This window comes from Numenius arquata, chromosome 6 (assembly GCF_964106895.1).
Source record: "Numenius arquata chromosome 6, bNumArq3.hap1.1, whole genome shotgun sequence".
Lineage (NCBI taxonomy): Eukaryota > Metazoa > Chordata > Aves > Charadriiformes > Scolopacidae > Numenius > Numenius arquata.
This window is the reverse complement of record NC_133581.1, coordinates 25,186,071-25,206,638: the sequence shown is the minus strand read 5'-3', so window position 1 is coordinate 25,206,638 and position 20,568 is coordinate 25,186,071. Positions and strand designations below refer to the sequence as shown.

The window sequence follows — 20,568 nt, the reverse complement described above, 5'->3', positions numbered from 1 at the left end:
ATGAAGCAAGGTCTGCTGCCTTGTCTCCGTAAATCATCCTTGATGCTTTAGTGTTGAAAGAGAGCTTATTGATGCAAAAACTGCAACAGATATATTTAAATAATCTGGCAGTAGAGGTAACCAGAAGATTTTCCTGTTCTTCTGCCACTTGGAACTACTGTAACGTGTTGCAAATGTTTGTAGAAGCCATTGTATTTTGAAACAGTTGCAGCTGATTTTGCCTGAGCAGTCTGACAGAGAAACCAAATCGAGGTAAAATTTTTACTTATGAGTTTTATTTATGAGTTTTTCATCCAAAACTTCTGAGGAGAAGGAGAAAGGTACTCTTAAGTAATCGTTAATGTTTTAATATCCATGCAGTAAAATTAAACTTGTGGACCTTTAAACTTTGGACAAAACCCCTAACAGTGTGGATTTGATTGCAGAAACAGAGTACTAACATTTTTAATAGGGATTTTATCCATTTTTGAACATAAAAAAGGTCTATATGCTGTATTAAACATGAAAGCACAGTGCAAATACACCATATTCTATAGGAATATAGAATAATAATATATAATAACACCTCTGCTAATCTGGTTTACATGAGTGATTTATCTGTGCCTAGAAGACGTGCTTTTTATCTCCTGCCACTGGTCTTCACTGGCCTTCTTCATGTTTTCTTTTTCTTGCTGAATGAAGTCTCTCCAAATTCAGGAATTTCTCAATTTCTTCTATTTGATTTTGGATAGTGGAGTTACGAATAGAACAACCGTCCTCATCTCTGAGTGCGCTTTCACTTCTTGCTGGAGTTACAGTCATAGGAGAAGACTTCTGCTCCTGCTGTAAAGCAGGAGATCCTTCTTTCACCTGACAAAATACAAATTTAGCTGTTAATAATCCAGTGAAATTCAGGTACAAAGGTTCAAATTGTTGGATTTTGCTGAGCATTAAGCAAGCAAGGAAATGTGAACAGAAAGGTAAGTCAATTGGAAAAAAAATATGTTTAATTTGAAGTGCTTGCTTCAGCTTTAATTAAGAAAACTTTGACAAATATACTTTTACAAACCAAACTTTAACACAAGACTTAGTAGGGAAGAGTATAATTAAAAAAAAAAAACCAACCTTGTACTAGAATGCAGATTAGCAAAATAAATAGTTTAATTAAACAGTTTAATGTTGCAATTGACATTTCTATTGCTATGCAAGCACTTGATTAACAAAACCCCAAATCATGAGGTTTATAGTGTTAACTCCCTCTCTGCTTCGCTGTCTAGATTGGAAAGCAAACATCATTAACTAATGCAAAGTCTGTAATAGGTTGGGTTTTTATGTTAAAGATCTTTTTGTTCTTTGAATAGCTTAATTATTCTTTGTTAGATACTTCCTGTCAAACCAAATCAAACACATATGGCAACACAGTAGGGAAACGGGTTTTTGCTTGAAGGATGAGTTCCCTGTTCGTAATGGGACATTCTGTGGCTGCCGGGGAGGCACAACGTGCAGCACCAGCCCCCTGCCCCAGCACAGGTGCGCAATGGAGCCACGTTCCACAGATCCAGTGTTGCAGTGGTTCATGGGGAGCTGTAACGGGACATTTCATACTCTGGTTGTGTGCTAGGGTAGTTCTCGCACAGGGATCGCAAGATGAGGCCTTTCCCCTCTACTCATAATTTTAATAAATAAATTTAAATTTAAATTTTAATAAATAAATAAATTTAATAAATAAATAATTATTTTTTATTATTAGGCAACTCTGCCCCAACCAACGGGAAGCCACAAAATCTTTCTAAGGCCTGCCTTAATTTTAGCACATTAATTTTGTTTGTAACCAAATACAAATCTAAAGAGGGAAGACCTGTAGTGAGACAGAATATGACTACATGAGCTGATAATTAGAAAACTTTCCTTCCCCCCGCACAAGCATTTTTTGAAGTTTGAACAATAAACTTCATGCAAATTGCTCACTTAACCTATTGCATCTGTAAATGTTACTGCCATGCAGCTGAAGATAGTGATAATGACTAATCTCCATTTCAATGAGGAAGTAATTTCTCCATTTGAGCAATAAAATTTTCAAGTTGTTGATTTTAGTGGCTGTATACATACGCTCTCCCATGCTTTTTCTCAAGGCCTCGGAAAGAAACAGACCATACTTCATTAGAAGCCACTAGGCAAAATCTCTATAGAACAGCACATGGGGCTGCATCTGTTTTGTAGTAATAATCCAAGAGAAAACTCATTTAGGTCTTCCACACGTGGAAGTGAAATTAAGCCATGCCACGTTACTTGGATTTTGCTGAAGCCAACAAGCATTTAAACCTCTTTTGAGAAGTAATTGCAGTTAGGTTATATATATATATATAAAAAATATAATTTTATCATAGTTCTGTGACAGTGGGTTTAGAAGAAAACTTTAAAAAAAATAACCTCAGCTGTCAATCTAAAAGGCCTCAGCAATTTCACAGTAAAATACAAAGTGTCTTACTGCCAGCACTGAGTAATACGGCAGCCTATGGGACACGTGTAAAGACCATTCCTTGCTGAACAGTCTGACTGCACGGTTAGGGACTTGTGTTTAAAACTGAGCTCAGGATGATTATTCCTCCTTACCTTGGTACTCGGGCATATATAGACTAACGCTTAAAACAATTCTTCATATTTTTACTAGAATTGTAAGTGCACCTGTAGCATTTCGCTTTAATTTTGACTTAGAGTACTGTACTTCAGTTGAATGGGACTACCCAAATTGCAGAAGGCTTCGGTCTGCTTTAGTTATACGTTAGTCAAAACAAATAAACTGAGCAGCAAAAAAAGACTGCTGAGCCTATTTTTAATCTCCCAACAGCTTTTCCGTATCGGTCATAAAAATGACAAATTTGAGGACAGAAGTTATTAGAATGACACCAACACAGAAGGGAACATGTGGTCTGCAGTATCCCAGGCTGAGATTTCATAGATTAAGTATTTGGAAAGTAATCTAAGGTCAAACCAGAGCAAGGCACTCTGTTCTTGCCCATCTCAGCTTTTACTTAGCCAGCACATTAGGAGCTTTGCTTTGGAGGTGACAAAGTAGATATAACCACAACCAGGTAATGAAATACAGCTTTGTATTAGCTGTAGATGAGGTATTTTAGTTCAGTCCTTTCCAAAAGTTCTCAGCTGAGAAGGGAGAGTGAGAGACAGCAAGCAAGGCAGAGTGAGAAACGTGCTCTAACTGATCAACTCCTGGCCCCACCTCAATGAGAAAAAGCAAGAGACAGTAAATACCACCACTATGTTTGGTGAAAAATCCACCTCACTGTCATTCCCAAGTAGAGTCATGTTAGGAAAGTTGAGTAATTTAAAACATCGGTCTTCTGAATTTCAGAGAATGTGAATGCTAATGGCATTGAGAGCTAATTAAGTCCGCTGACGTCAGCCAACTTTGTCACTTGAAAATGCTATATACACCTTGACCTCAAACTCATCCAAAGATGACAGCCATAACTACCTGAGAAATACCTCTAGAACCTCTTCTAAAAAAGGAAGGTCAACTGCAGTTGTAAATTATTATATCACTTTTGAATAATATGTTTAGCAGTAGGTGAAGTCCTAATACAGCAGTTACAGCTGTTCGAGCTCCACAGCCTAACATCTAAAAATGCAGTATGAGCCAGTGCTGGTGTCATCCTGAATGAGGTTGTATTACAGGGAAACAATAGGTTTCTTTTTAATTCTCTGCCTTTACCCATATTTGTGTAGTAATGTCATCCTACTAAACAATAAGATAACTCTAAAAATGGCATCACGTAACTGCAGCACAGAATAAGCGGATAGGCTCTAAACGCTGAATTTTTAGTTTTTCACAGATTCTTTTAAATAACATAATCCTTTAAAAGTAATAAAGGAAACAACGCTTTTACACTCTTACATACTACTTTTTTTTCTTTCGTTCTTTTTTTTTTTTTTTAAACTCCTACTTTTACTGTAGGTGATGATTTTTATTAGGGTACACAATGAACTACCCTCTTCCTCCCCTCCTAAACAGACTGGTTAGCATCTGTTTGATTCATATGCTGTGACTTTTTCCTGCTGCTTTCTATCAACCTTAATTGTGAAAAATGGTGCCTTGTTGCCCTTTTGATATTATTTTGGAGATTGACTCAGTCTTAAAGTATCCAGATGCGTACAGTTGTACAAATATCTGTGGAATTAGCTCACTGAGGTCTGGTTCGCAATATTTTTAATTGACTTACATGTTCTGTGGGAAAAGAAGAATCATAAAAAGTCTTTGCTGTAGCATTCCACTCTTCACCAGGGTCTCCCTGAGGGTCTCGGTGGATACTAGAGGTATTCAAAGTGTCGGCAGCTCTGTTAAAACTGGTAGAACCTGATTGACAAAAAGGAAATGGTAACAACTGCAATTTAGTCTCTAGACACTAATTGTAAAGTAACTAAACTTCTGGTTTACCTCTGATCTTAAAAAATCAAATATTTTTTGTTTTAAATCACTGACACTGTTGTAGGCTTTTCCCTCTTCATTTTTTTCTTTCACATACTTCTGCATCTATTTTGTCTCTGAAGATGAGGTATGTTTCTACTCTGGTTAATAATGTTTTATATACTTTTCACGTATTAAGTTCATGACAAATTAAAATTGTGATTTATAGAAAAAGTATGTATTTTGAATATTCTAACTGAAAATATTTTTTTCAAGCAGTGTTACTTTAAGACTCACCTTCTAATAATCATAATAAAATACATAGTTACTGCCATCCTGACATCATATTCCAGGGTAATTTGAAATAAAAAAAGACATTCTAAATACAAAGGTTTTTAGACAACAAAGAATGTCTTCTAAATAAGGAGTCTTTTTGTAAATGGCTACACCTAGTATTTCAGGAAATCAGGCTATAGCTATCTTCCAAAGGTAGAAAAGGCAAATAAGCAGATTAATCACAGCAGAGTATAAAGCTCCCATCCTGCAGTGGCCTTAGACACTGCTAGTAGACTCTGTTGAAACCAGTATCAAGTTCCTTGCAAGATCAAAACGTGAGCGTACTTCACAATTACTCATAACGCAAAGAGCAGCTGCTTTGTTGCTGCACAGATGTCTGTCGATCACTGCGACAATAGTAAAATCTTTATTTTGCTGTGAAAATACACGCTACCTCATGGTTATGTAACAGTTAATTAAGAATACTGTCATTTTCTCCTGGGGGGCGGGGGGAAGAGGAAAACAGTTACGAGTTTGTGTTTGTTTTCTTTTTTTAAGAGTTCACCAGGAAGATCTTGCTCGTTCCCAGTTCATTCCTGTATTTACTGATGTGGGGAGGCTGCTCGCTGGGAACCAGAAGTGTACGAACAGTAAATTGCATTGTGGTCAGGCAGTAAAAGGAATTCCCTCGGATAGGATCACTAAACTCCTTCACCAGTGCTCTTGGCCTCTGGGTCTCCCATATGGCTAAACTGTTTGTGCTTCAGTAAGTTAAAAAAATTAAAAATCTAGGGACATCATGGATTTCACTCCAGGTTTGCCATTTGGGAAAGTATCTGGAAAGAAAACAAAACCCGACCACAATAAATCTTGGATGTTGCAGTGCTGAGTACCACAATGAATGACTCTTGGGTGCCCTGACAGCAAGGTTCTCTACTCTCCAGAAGAGGTGCAGGATTCAGGGAAGTCAGCAAGCTGAAGTAGGGACCTATCTAAATTGGTCAGTATGGCGAGAGCGAGAGGCACATCTGGGACCCAGACCGAGATCTTCACTGTGAAGTTTTGCTAGAATTCCGGAGGTCTGGTGGTTGTGCTGGTCACTAGGCAACTTATTTGAGGAATTCAAGTTACAGTAAAACCCCTACCAACTCCTTTGGATGAACCTCTCAGAACCACTTCCTGGAATTACAGTACTTGGCATACAGAAAGCTTTCTAACAAGAAAAGGAGGAGGAACAAACGGAAAAACTTCAGATAGTGATGTCTGTTCTTACAGAAAAGATGAATGCATAGTTACGTGATGTCCTGCATGTATTTTCTTGAAACAGGTATAAAAATTCACATTATTAAAAGAAATAATATACCATCTGAGATCAGGATTCTGCTACCTTGCTACCACCACTATTGTTTTAGGGACAAAGACCTTTCTGAAACTGAACTTCAAAAAATTGTGCATCTGTATACAAATGTACATAGACAAGAGACCAACCACAGAAACAAAATCACCTATAAATCTAAATTCGTAACAGCACGACAATATAAAGAAACCAGACTGCTGGTTTTCTGTCTCCCTGCCACTGGCCACAAAACTAAGGGACGGGACTCCATTCTGCTCTTCGTATGTTCCAGGGGCCAAGCTCAAAACACTACATCAACTAAACGTCGAACAGACACAAACACCCCGTATTGTGGATCTAGCTCTTCTGAAAAAGATCTAAGTACCCAAAGCTCCATTTTCCTATAAAAGCAGGGGCTTTCATTTCTTCCACAGACCAAGAGACCGTCTGCTTTTAAGCTTGCAACGTGCAATAAGAATAGAATCTGAATGCAAACTTTATTTTGAGAAAGGAAGGCACCACTTATATTATATTTTACTACGTCTAGGTGCTGAAGTAGAGAAATAGCAGTAAAGAACCTAAGTCAGTTTACTGTGGAAATACAGATGTTGCTATATTACTTCGGTAAAAGACTGAGTTTAAAAATGGCATTTTTAGTAAATAAACATAGGGATAATCTAGAAGCTAATTTTATTGCAAAACAAATCCAAAATACATTTTTCCACATTTCAATAATGACTTAGAAATGGGCAATAAAGTTCATATTTACTGTTTTGCATATGCAAAATATTGCTCTGCAAATCATCAGCAAGTGCCAACAGTAGAAGATGAAAAAGCTCCTTGAACAATCTTAACAGGTCGGTGTGTTTTCCAGAGCTTCATAGGATATAAATTTCTCCTTTCACACATTCAACACATTCAGATGGTTTTAAGTGCCCATCTGAATTAAAGATGTACAAAAAAATAAAAAAGTAAACTTTCTTTAAGCCCCATTCAAAGAAGCATCTACTGGTTCAAAAACTAGCCTAACTTTTATGCAAAACAAGGGCACTGAATGATTTCCAAAAGCTGCTCAGTGCTTTCCAGATAAATGCAGAGCCCTCAGTAAGTATCTTCTACATTAGGGTTAGAAATGCCTATAAAAATTCAGCTTGTTATTGCGCTGCTTTTCTTTCACAAAGGGAAATGTGAGAAAAAATTTATTTAATCAGATAATTGAGCAAACAAAAGGTGTTAGTTGGATTTATACTATAAATTAACAGGAATTTCATCTTTCAATATTTTTTTTTTAACCATATAACTAAAATGTCAGAAGGTTTACATGTTTCTAATGCTACATTAAACTTAGATGCAGAACTTTCACATTTTGGTAATTTTTCTAAGTATATTCAGTCCAGGCTTCAAAACATAAATGCTTATTTTTCTTACCTAGTCCTGTTTCTCTTCTGTAAATATTTTCACTGAGATTCTGACACTGTGTTTTTGAAATAACCTTTGTGTTTTCCACTAAGCATGGTAGTTTCTCTTTGAAAAGGGAAGGTTCCTTGGAAGCTGAAGTCCGTGGATCTTGACCTCTCATTTGATTTACCCTTGAACAAGAACTGACGTCTAAAAAATTTAAGTATACTGCAGTTTTCTCAGCTTTTTTATCCGAAGTTGAAAGATCAAAAGATAACCTTCCGCTTGTGTTTACTAAATTTCCAGATGTTCTCATGGGTAAAGAGCATGATTCTTTCAGGTCATCCTCAGCAAACTTCCTTCCTGGAACCGTACTATTCAGTGAGTCTCTTTTCTCTTTTAACAATGTGTTATTTGTTGAATTATTAATCTCCAGGGAATGTCCATTTTTGATGGCGGGTATCTGAATATCATCATTAACTTTTTTACATGGAATTAGTTTATCTGTACTAATTCTATCTGTTGGGGTTTTTTTACGAGCAATTATTTCAAGACCATCAGCCTTTACTGGAGATATGTTGTCAGCGTTCAAAGTACACGTATTTGTATCATCCCCTGTTTGTTCAGCACTGTCTTGCTCAGTTTGCCTGCTGCGCGTGTCATCCGCATTTGCTCCTCTTTCTATTTTGGGGGGGCATACATTGAAAGTACCTAAGAGAGACATATTATCACTGTGTTCTTTTGTGGCATCATCACAGCTTGCATTACCACAATAAACAGTTGGTAGATTTTGAGCATCGGTTGCTGGAACACCAGTACTCCTCAGTGCACCATCTCTCTTTATGTTTCTGGCATCGTCGTTGTAATTTCTCTCTTCAGCATCTACATGTGTCTGTTTAAAAGGAAGTTTATCTCTACGTAAACCACTAAGATTTAACGAGTTTTGTTCTGTTTTATGCAATCCATTACCTACATAATTGTCACTGTCCAGCAAACTACGTTTTTGGCATTCTGTTTGAGAATATTCTTCAGTATAAGATAGGAAGCCAAAACTTAATTCCTTAGCTTGATGATGATCTGTACTTCTCTCACACACAGCATTCTTCTCAGTGCAAAGAACCGCTTCAGACTTGGGTTTGGGTGCTTCAGATGTAAGGACACTTCTGTTGTGTTGTGTGGTATTTGATTTTTTATCTCCCTTAGTGCAAATCGATTCATCTGTAGTATTACACGATTCTTGTTCGCTAGAGTCGATCTCCTCACTTGCCTTTTTCTTGCAGACACCTACAGTGTCAGTACTGTCTGAAAAGACCTTTCTTTTTTGTGTGTGGCATGCTGCCAACGGCTCACCGCTGTCCTGTAGCTTTGGTTCTAAATTTGCATTTTTTTTCTCCAGTAACATTCTAAGTGTTGTTCCTAGGTTTTCTCCTTCTTTGCACTCTGTGACAGGTATTTCCGAGGTTTGTCCTTGGGTAATTAAATAAGTGTCTGTGCAGAGGGTATTCCTGGGAGAAGCCTCCCTTTGCTTTTCTTCATAAGGGCTAGCAACATTAATTTCACCCTTAAAACTGTTTTCAAGAACTTGTAAATCTGTTAGAGTAAGTGTATTCTCTAGTTAGTGATAGATAACCCAGAGGTGAAGTAATGCTTTACTTTTATAGTTTAAAATTTCCAAAAAGAAAGACTCAAGATTAGTATCAATACTGATTTTTCTTATCTTACATTACATACACAAGTGTATCAAAAAGTTACTTGAGATAAGTACTGTATTATGGTAACTTGCAAAATATTTATAAAGTGTTCAAACAGAAAATATATGAATATTCTGTAGATTTTAGATATGGCTTATAGTTGAAGTATTTCCCAACTGAGATCTGTCAGCCTTATTATTGAAAGGCGTCCTCATTATGAAATTATAATATATACTTAGTCAACCATTGTGTGTCTACATAAAATTTAAGCTACTGGTTACTGCTGAAACTGTATTTGTCTTTATTTTTGAAAGTGGCATTTGTAGCCACCAAACAAAACTGTTTAAGGGACTATATTCATACCAAAAGGAATATGCTATGACTTGATGGTAGCGGGTCAGTGAGGAACAAGCAGCATTTCAGTATCAGAAAGGTATTTTCTGAAAGATACGCTCAAAGGCTGTGAGCACTGATCCTTTAAAGCAGTCACTTTGCAGTTAATAAGCTCTTAAATTTCCACCTTAAATTTCCAGCTCTTCAATTTGCTACATTTTAGAGACCGAGCATTAGACAGTTAAGTACATTTCCTTTAGGTGGCTTAAAAATATTACTTACTGGAGTTAAAAAGTGCTTTGTATAGGAAAGCATTACAATTATCCACATGAACAAACCTTCGTTGTCCTGTGCAGCGCAATCACTCGCCTTTTTTCATTGTTTTATTGGAAACACATTATAGTTCTTGCTAACCCCTGTTCACTTCTTGAACTGGGATGCAGGAAGAGTACTGCAACAGCTTGAGGGGCTACAGCACACGGATCTTACTTGTTGTCCCAGGGCAGCCACTAACTACTGTGCTTTCATCCAGAGCTTTGTGAATTTATCATAGATTAGCACTACTGACACCAAGAATTTTATGGTTGTTAGTACAAAAATATTTAATTTGGGATTCAAGCACTCTTTTGTCATACACTATATCTGTATGCATTTATCCTTCAACAACATTACTTATCTCTACTATTCATGTGATGTTATTACTTTGTTCTATCTGTAATTCCTCAATGCTTGAAGAGTAGTCCATTGTATTTTTTACTTCAGTTTCTTCTTCATGTCCAAAATTACAGTCTTTTCTTATTATAGACTGCATACACTGATTTTCTTTCTGAATAGCCTGTATTTCACTGTCTTTTAAGTGTTCTTGTCCACTCTAGCATAAGAAGGAACAAAAGATCATACGTATTTTAATAATTTGCTACAGTCACTGATTAAAGTTCAGGACTTAGGTTTAGAATTATTTTTACAATTCTGGTGGAAAACAAAGACCATTCCCCTGAAGTATTCAAAGTTAATGTAAATGGAGGAAAAAAGCAGACTAATACCCTAGAAGAGTAAGAAAAGTAGGAAAATTAGGTCCTGCTATATTACAGTCCACAGAGAAAAAGTTACACAGATTGACAGAATTTCTCAGAGGAAGGAATATGTGTTGTACATGTGCCCACTGGATCACTCCCTCTGGCTGGGGCTACATCAGTGAACTACTCAGTAATTACACACAGAAAAAACCTGCACAATTACTAATTACACTCAAACACATGTGGATACACACAAATATTAACACTGTTTTTTTTCTAACGAACCACCTAGGAGTTTTAACTTCATTTCATAGGCAAATAAGGCTTATGAATTTGCAATTCCTGTCAGTCAGTTCCTCATTCCCTCCCAGATGGCTTTTTAACCTGAATTTCAGTCTAATTCAAATTTCATCAAATTCTACTTGAAGTTTGAGTCACTGGTCTACTACTGCAGCTGAATTTGTCTTAATTTTTCAAAGTTGCATTCGGTAAAGTCTCGTGAAAACTGGAAGCTGAATGGTGAAAAAACACTCTAATAAAACCCCACCCAAGGAAAAAAAAAAAAAAAAGGAAAAGAAGAAGATGCATCCTTTATCGTCATCGGCTGTTTGGCAGCTGAAGGCAGGAGCACTTGCTGGCTCTTGCCCTACAGATAGGATATAAAAGTAGGTAGGTGTGGGAGGGAACAGGGGTATTGCTTAGTCCATAAAAGATGTGAGAAAAAACTGGAGATTCTTGGGTGACTGGAGGTGTTGCAAAAGGAAGGCTGGGACGTGGGAGGGAGTTACAAGCGTCGCGCTTGGGCACCGGATGTGTGGGGAGGACAAAGCATATTGCAAAACATACTGACAACGCTGGTCAAAAATGGGATTATTGCAATGGTGGCAAAGCAGATGACGCAGAATACAAATCTGCAGGAAACAAATTTCTACACGTCACAGAAACATCCTGATGCTCCCAGCTTGGCTAATTTGGGGGAAGGACGAGTTATGGTGAATGGAGGAAGGCCCTAGAAATAGTTTTCCCTTGCCAAATACTCCACACTCAATTTGAAGTTTCAGTTGAAATTTCTTTCTCTTTTCCTCGTGTTTTATTATCATCTCCCCTGTCATTCTGATTTGGAAAATGTAAATACTACATCTTTTTTTTTGTCTTTTAAGTTTTCAATTAGTTAATTTTGCTTCTTGGCTATATACAGACTTGGCATTACATTTTCAAGCTTTTCTTTTCAAATACAAATACGAGAAATTTCCTTTTTCTTTCACAAAAGCTGTAATTCTTTTATAAACTCTTGCTTCTAGGAGCTGTTTCTTTAGGCACAAACACAAACACCACAATATAACTTTTTTGTACAGGTTTAAAACAGCTACTACAGTGGAACTTACCACATTTGTTGGTATGGGCTGAACTGCTGAATGCATCTGAAACAAACATGATAAAGTGTTCTTAGAAAGGGAGAAAAGTTAAATGATTCCTTTCCAGATTTTCAGACGGGTTGAACAAACCTAGTTTCCGTTAACTTCAAAAGGCTGTTCAGCCCTTCAAAAACAGGTCCAAGAGACAAACTAAAATGCCTACATATCAAAACCATCAGACCTAGATTTTATTTTTTTCCTGTGATTTAGTAAAATCTAATTAAGCAACATACATATACCTAAGATGACCTTTCCCTCAACTGAATATTTCAATATTTAATACTATGAAATTAGACACCTCAAACCTAGATCTCCCTGTACATATACACACAAAAGAATTACAATAACCCCTTGCTAGGTGTAGCCCTATTCTCTAATGCTACACGGCTGTATTACAAACGATATTAAAATAAATGTGAAGCATGGTAAAGTTAAACTACATTGAATTTGAGCCTGTATTAAGGTCTTGCATTGTACCTTTATTTGAAAAAAAGACCTCTGTTTAATTACTATTCCACAGGTGAACAGTATGAAGAAGTTTACAAACATTCTAAATTTCATGCCCCACAAATAATCGCAAGGATTTCAGATTGCACTAGGTGTAAAAATAAATGTATGCATATTTCCTTGCAACACTTGGAGCCATAGTCAAGATCTAAATCATAGCCAACACCTTCTGCTTTTATGTTTTACCAGACACTGACTCATTACTGATACAAGGTGAAATTCCACAAATTAGAATAATCAATATGATCTGCTGCAGCTCTTGTAATGTCTTGGCAGTGTTCCACTGGAGATTTGACTCAGCCTAACCTGCCCGGCTTTTGAAATCTTACGGTCATACAACACAAACTGGTACGGCAATTTGCCATAAGATACATATTTAGAAGACATCTTGGACTTTTTTTTTTTTTTTTTTTTTGCATTTATGGGCATATGTTTTAAGCTTATCTACTTTCAAACACATAGCGTTATCTTAGTAAGCGCAAGTACTGTTTTTCGTGAATGAGTGATTATGTGCATTGCTTCTGCATTCTAAATATAATTCATATTTCATTTTCCTTTCAAAGAAACAATGATTTTTAAAAGTTACACAATTTGCATTATACTTTGTAGAATTCACACAGCTTTGACATGGTGAGTGCTCATTTCAAGACTAACTTCCATTGCATTATTAAGCACATACCAGCAGATATGTGTGTATATATTTATATATGTGTGTATATGTATGTTTTTGAGCTATAAACATACATACACGCACTGCAAAGAAATTGATTTTAAGTTTTTCCAAATTCTAAAATATTATTACGGTTTGTCATTTTACTGACAATTCATCTTTACAGTCCCAGTGTCTTCCTAACACTGAAAGCAAAATCACATACATGCAAAATGAGTTTTTCCTTCTCTGAAGGATAGTTCATCATTTGGATGTAAAAACTAATGGAAAAAATAATATAACCAATACTCAACTGAACAACAGAATACAATCAATGCGCAGGGAAAGTTTTTCTTATTGCTTATGACTCTTCCCATTTTTTCAATCTTATAAAAGACTGGAATATAAATTTGCAATCCAGCTTAAGGAGGGATAACGCATAGCTGCAGGGCTACAAGCTCTCCCTTTTGTTCCAAAAGGCCATCTTCATGTGCTTAACCGCTTGTTGAGTTATTATATACACTCTGAATATAGAACTGAACATGGATTTGGTTCACCCAGCAATGCAAGCTCAATTCTAGTTCACCTTGCACTGCATAAAAGAGTCTTTTACCTCCTGCGCTCATTACTTGTTAAGCTTGCTATGCCTTTGATAATGCTTAAAGATGCTAAGTGAAATAAAGATTATTTTTGTTTAAACTAAAACTGAAGACCTTACATAATCTATATGTTGATAAAATGAATCTTCTGATCTGACCCATATTACAGAGGCTGAAATTAATTCCTCTGAGTAGAAGTGGACTTACTTCCACACTTCCAGGGAACTAATATACATATGAAGTCAACAAGTATTTGAGAAACACCCATGCAAAAAATGCTTGCGAAATAGGATTTAGTAAAGATAGATTATTTAAGATAATTGCTATCTGTTGTGTATAAATTTATTAATGAGGTAACATCTCAAGTTTCTATAATATAAGCAACCCTCTGGATGAAACGGAAATATTCTCTGGGTACAGTAAGTTTTATGGGATCTCGGATCATTGATTACATCAGATAAATTTTTAGGTTTAACAATGTCAAAGGAAGATCAGTTGACATGACAGCCAGATTAGAAAAACTGTCATGTGTCTCATTCCCTAATATTTTTTTTACAAGAAATGGAAAGTACTGCAGCTATTGGAGACACTTACCTGTGGATTTTCCACTTGCTCAGAATGCTGATTTCCCCGAGGAGTATGATGATCTTCAAGATGTCTATGAACTCCTTTAAGGGAATTCAGCTCATTTTTAATAGTGTTTATTTCTCTTCTCATGTTTTCCTCCTGTAATAATTGAGGGTACAGAGAGCACACAAACACAGATCTTTACTGCATGTTAAAGTATGTAAAACAGTGTTTTATAAGGGTATCAACAACTTAGCAAATTAAAGTAAATCCTTAAAAGAAAGTGTAGATGCTAAGGATTTTTTTTGTGCCAAGAAAGATAATTTTTAGCTCTTTCATTCTAACTAAAATTTTAACCACATTTCCATTACAGATGATATTGTTTATTAATTGGTTTTCTTCACTCAAAAAAGTGAGATTTGTATTTTCTGGCTGAAAGATAAACATGCCAGCCAACATTCATTCTGTACCTACAGCATTAAGAAAACTACAACAGCAAATAATTTGCTTGGCACTTCACTTCTGTAAATAGCCTCAAGTGTCCAATGCCTCTTCAGGGAGAATGTAACAAATTTTTGTATATATAACAAAAGGGATGGTCAAAAATACAAGTTGTAGAAAGAACAGAAGGGCAATTTTACAGAAATACCTTCATTTGATTGACAAATATTTCCAGAGCAGCGTATAATGTTAACATTATACACGACAAGGCGCTATACTTTAAGATATTAAGAGACGAAATTTCTAGTTAGCCATAGCAGAAACATGGAGAGGAAAAACCCCACAAATTATCTTCTAGCAAATAGTTCCAAACATTCCTGAGAAATAAGCAGGGCCAGGTCCCATGTCTATACAGGAAACTATGGTATAAGACTCTCCTAGGAACCGGGAAGATCAAATCTTCTCAGGGCAGTGAGCATCAGAACAGTTCAGCTACTTTGTAGTCTCATGGTTGCAGTCAGCTCCATAGTGGATGCACACAAAAGAGTGAGACTTAGACTCTAACAGGATTACAAGGACAACTTTGCATTATTTTCCCACACCCTCCCCGAGAACCTGTCTACCAAATTCAAAACCTTTCTGGCAGTAGGTGCCAAGTACATAGAAATAAAAAAAGACTATTAAACAAAGGCTGCTTCGAGTCTGGTTTCCACACAGTAAACAGATCTTGTCTTACTGAAGAAGTACTTGTAAACAGGCATTTATTATTGTTCCAGACAAATTTTACAATATTTTGCTAATTATTTGGATTAAATAATTACTGAAGTATTCTTTAAAAATAATGAAGTAGTCAAAAGAACACCAAATACTGAAGACAAGTTATTGTTCAGGTGTCCACAGAGGTGAACTCACTGAGAGGACATAGAGGTTTTTACCTTTTCTTATCCCCTTTCACCCCACAGTCCATGTTGAATAATTCCTGTCAAATCAGGACCTCTGCTTTAATGCAAGCCTTCAGTACCTCCACCTGATTCAGTCTGAGGTAGGTTGTTTCTTTTTCCCTGGGCATATGGCCCTTCAGAAGTACCTTTAGTCTGTGTCACTTCAGTCTATGTGGGTTTACATTCATTTTTTACTATATGACTATATATATGACAGTTTACTGATAGTTTTTTTCAGGGTACATGAGTGCAGCCTAGAAATGCTGGTATTCTCTGAGTAAGTTGTGTAAAAAATTGCAAATTTCCTGAAAAATACATAAAATTCAATATAAATTAAAAACTAGATCAGCTTCCATGTCTAGGTAATGGCAAGGTTGTATTTCTGGAATATTTTTAAGTGCTAAATTCAAGGGAACACCTAATACCCTGGCTCGTGTTTTGTAGAGCTGCAGGAAGTGCACTGACCTTTCAGAGCTCAGAAGTCAACATCTCTCCTAAATCTACCTTTTAAAAAATACTCATTTCTAGAAAAGTCTGCATTACTGGAAAAGAAATTGGTTGTTTTTATTGTGTTATCTCTGCAATATTTTCTTGGCTTTTAGGAATTACCTGAAATGCTTGATGACTATTTCAAAAACCTTTTAATACTCTAACATTTAATTTAATAAACCTACATCTTTTTTCCAAGTTCTTAGTGCTTTCTCATGCTCATTCTGAAGATTAAGGAACTTTTCTTCATTTTCCTTTGCCTTCTCCCTTTGCAGCTCATTATCTCTTTCAAGGGTCTGCAATAAAATTAATTATCCAAAAAATAATCAATACCACATTAATGAATTTTGATGTGTTTTATGTTGCTTGGACCTTTGCTTCTAACATGCTGGAAGTGCCATACAGATCAGTGATAATGTGCTATCTCAACAATAATTTTCATAAATTAACAGAAAGGTACTTATAGTTTAGCTAACAGGAAACAGGGGGAGGTTATGAAAAAAGAAATGGCTATAAAAGGGTATAAAAACACTTGCCATTATTCAGTTTCACTGCATAAGTTTTAATGTGCTGAAAAAGTAATATAAAGTCCAGAGATGAGAAATATGAAATGTAGCACAATCTAGACCCATTGTACTTAAAGAAAAAGCTACTACATACCCAAAGCAAATATTTTTCATTTTTCTGTTCAGTTTTTCTATCCTAAATTGTTTATTAACCTATATATATAAACTGTATAAAGATTAAATTCTAAAATATATCTATTGGAACATGAAACATACTTCTGATTATCCTTTAATTTATTTTTATTAGATCACTGAAATAGAATAGGAGTGCATTAAAATAACACTAACCTGTTTTATACTATCATAATTGTACTTGCAACATTTTTGGGTTAACTCTTCCAGCTTTACTGTGCTAAATTAAAGCAGTCTTGTGTAAATCAAGGGTAACTTCACCCACATCTCAGGTACTGTTGGAATTTTTATCCCATCACATTTTTACAGCAAACAATATGTAATATAAAGGACTTAGTGCATCCATTATCTACTATATGGATGACACATATATTTGATAATTTAAACATAACTTTAATGCATGTAGCTCTATGACCAGCAACATTACGTATGACTCTGATGAGCTTCTTTGAAAGTCCACTTGAAAAATGTTAAGATATGGAAGCAATACTCAAAGAAATTCCTTTTTACTTACTTAATCTTTTAACTAAAAATGACTCTACTGGTTGATTCACTTAGCATCAATTTTAAAATGCCTATGTTAATTTAGCTACACTATTAATATATTTTACAGGTATAACACTAGGAAAATTCAGACTACCTTGCATTTTATACACATGGAAAAAGTTGTGCATAGGAATATAGTAGATCTTCTCTGACAGATTATATAATTAAAAAGATGAGACAATTCAACATTACATTATCTGAATAACTGCACTCTGACGTAGCACTTTTCACCCAGTTTTATAAACTAGGAGTCCAAAAGTTCCTCTCTTTGATAAACCTGCTTTGACTCCAAGGATTCTTTTACTTGTGTCTCAAATGCAACCTCCTTTGAGATGGCATATAATAGTTATTCACAGCATAGCTCTTAGGGCAAAAGATCAGGAGTAGCAGATGAATATAACTGATCCTATGTTAAAGCCAGTTGTACAGAGAGGGGAATACCTGAATTCCTTACATTCTAAAGTATTCTGTCGTCCATTAAAGAATTATAACTTTTTCATTTGAACTCTTAAGGACATTGGTATCCTAGCACTAAGTATGCATAGATAGAATGAGAAAGGACAGTATCATCCTTCTTGAATGTTACCTGGCAAGTTTAAATATTCTGTCAACTCAAGCCCAAAAATAAGCAGTGATTTTTTGTGAGTATAAGAATAAAAATATTTCCATAGGACCGTACAATCACTCCTTCCATTTTTCTATTATTCTGAAGAAAATCTTTTTCTTGATGAGCAAGGTCCACAAATTTGACAGGGATGTAGGACAGAGCATAGGAATAATACATGACCTTCAGACCCCATTCATCATACTGTGGTTCTAGAATCAATAAAGATGAAAGCAATAACTCTCAAACTAGCAGGAAAGTGGGTAGCCCCTTCAAGTTATATATTCAGCTCCCTATAAGTTCCATTTGTTGCTTTAAAAAAATGACACTGCAAAGTAAGTAGTTAACATTGTCTCATTCCCTGGAATATCCCAGTAACTGAATCAAACTGTCAGCCAAATGAGCAGTACTTGCAAAAAAGCAACTACTGTTTAAACAGAGACAGACATTTCTGACCAATCAAAGCAATCTCCTGAGTTCATATGGAAAGAACATGTGACATTCACTTTTAATATAGCAATGTATTTACATCATGCATGTATTTATTGGATTTACAAAAGAGCGTATTATTAAAATATGTAGCCACTTTTACATTTCCAGATGTGATCTCTTGAAAGCCTATCACTCGTATGTGCTTGTATAAATGTTATGAACCATTTAATTCCCATTCTCAAGTGAGAACATCTTGGTTTTGAGAGTCAACAGGTTGCTCTCGCAAAACTCATCTTGAGATCAAACCTTAGCTGATATTAAGCGCCACAGTGAAGACTAAGAGGGAATATTTACATCAAACTAAGTATTGAGGAGTCCTCGTATAGTCAATAGAGCTTTCAAAGTTTGAATCAAGAGCCTTTAATTAGTGATCCACGTCTTGTAACACCAATTTCATCTAAAGTACTTGTGCCTCAGAGAAGTCAGCTTTGAAGATTACACTGAAGCTTTGATGACTAGAAATAGTTTGTCCTGTAGTTAGAAAAACAGAAAACATTAACAGCTTCCCAATATCCAATATGTTTATATTTGGGTCCTGTTTAGGACTCAAATCAAAGCAGGCTCTCTTATCAGAATTAGTATAATTGCAAATCAGAAATCAATTGTTGGCCTGTACAGGCTGCAACACAGGGACTTACACTCAATTCATACCTTAACAACAAGAAAATAAGCTATACTTTTCTTACATTTTTAGACATTTATGTGCAGTCTTCAAAGATAAGATTCACAGATATCATTCACAGTTTTAGCTGGAGCTTTATGGCATACTATAAACTTTATCTCAGATGGGAAACAATAGCTCAGAAATACTACCAGAAAAAGTACTTTTAGAATACACCTGCTATTCAATAATCCAGACACAAAGATCCTAAAGTGCCCCCTGTATTATGAAAGTCTTTATCAGTAAGGTTATACACCAATTAAATTATCTCAAGCTTCTGGTTTAATTTACAAAGTAATTTCAATCATTTTCAAAAATAAAATTACTTCAACAAAACCCAGTATTGTATGAATAGCAAGTAATCCAGCTGCTTAACTGGAACCAACATATAAATAACAGAGGCTACAGAAAATCATGTTACTTAGGCAATTCTACATCCAAGGGACTGTTAAATTAATCTTGGTCAAAAGTTTCAAACACACTAAGAAAAGCACAAACATCATCTTAAACACTTCCCATCCCTGGAAGTGTTTAAGGCCAGGCTGGATGGGGCTTTGAGCAACCTGGTCTAGTGGGAAGTGTCCCTGCCCATGGCAGGGGGGTTGGAACTCAATGATCTTTAAGGTCCCTTCCAACCCAAACCATTCTATGATTCTATTTTCCCATTAAACTCTGCTTTGTCATTTTAATATTTTTTTTTAAAAGAGCCAATATACAAAAAAGGAACTGGAGAACTCTGAAGGTTCATAATGAACTGGTGGGACTGTTCTCCAGGTTGAGAAGCATCTCTCCTTGATCAAAGAATTTTAAGTCAAGAAAACCCAACTCTTTAGACTAATATAAATACAGGAACCTAGACATCTGAAATCAGTGACTTCTCTTTCTCTTCCAGTCACTGCAGCTTTACCCAGTACCACAAAGTAGGTACTTTAATTCCTAGTGAAATTTTAGCTAGTTTCTGATGAACATAACTCATCTTTAACCTTATTTGTTTCATCAAAAAACAAAATTCATATATTTATATTGTGGCAGAAGGCAAACTTCTTACTTCTATTAAAAGACAAAGTAAAGGCTTACAGGAAGTGAATCTATTTTCAATTTAGCATAGAAGCATTTACTTAGAAACAAAAGTTGCATGTGCACACAGGAAGCTTAATTTGAAATTATCTGAAACGCTAGTTCAAAACCTTGGCCTCACAGGCCAAGCAAAGAATGGAATAGTTGTGGTTATGTATGGAGAAACAGTAGATAATAATTATTAATAGTGCGATTAATGGTTGTACCTGAACTCTGCATGGCACATCTGACCAGAACAGATACGACCTTAATCTTTAGTGCACTGTGGGCCAACCTCACTGCTCGTGTAATTTAGAATCTAAACTGTTCTGAGCCACTTTTACAGGCTCAAAGAGGCACTGAGGAATGCTGCAACTCCACACCCTTCAGCGTGGCTACTTACCACCTCTTGCACAAAAACGGCACCAGACAACACAGCAAGAAATGCTAA

The 20,568-nt window shown here is 35.8% G+C and overlaps 1 protein-coding gene across 1 annotated transcript in view; it reads right to left on the bottom strand.

Annotated features, from left to right (window-relative positions):
• Positions 1-639: 639 nt before the first annotated feature.
• Positions 640-20,568, bottom strand: part of CCDC73 (coiled-coil domain containing 73) — a 56,096-nt gene continuing 36,167 nt past the window's right edge. Inside the window, exons 12-18 of the mRNA XM_074149537.1 lie at positions 16,246-16,356; positions 14,217-14,348; positions 11,838-11,873; positions 10,139-10,307; positions 7,443-9,002; positions 4,218-4,351; positions 640-849 (exon numbers count right to left, since the gene is read on the bottom strand). Of these exons, the coding sequence (XP_074005638.1) occupies positions 640-849; positions 4,218-4,351; positions 7,443-9,002; positions 10,139-10,307; positions 11,838-11,873; positions 14,217-14,348; positions 16,246-16,356 (2,352 nt within the window). The remainder of the gene's footprint in view (positions 850-4,217; positions 4,352-7,442; positions 9,003-10,138; positions 10,308-11,837; positions 11,874-14,216; positions 14,349-16,245; positions 16,357-20,568) is intronic.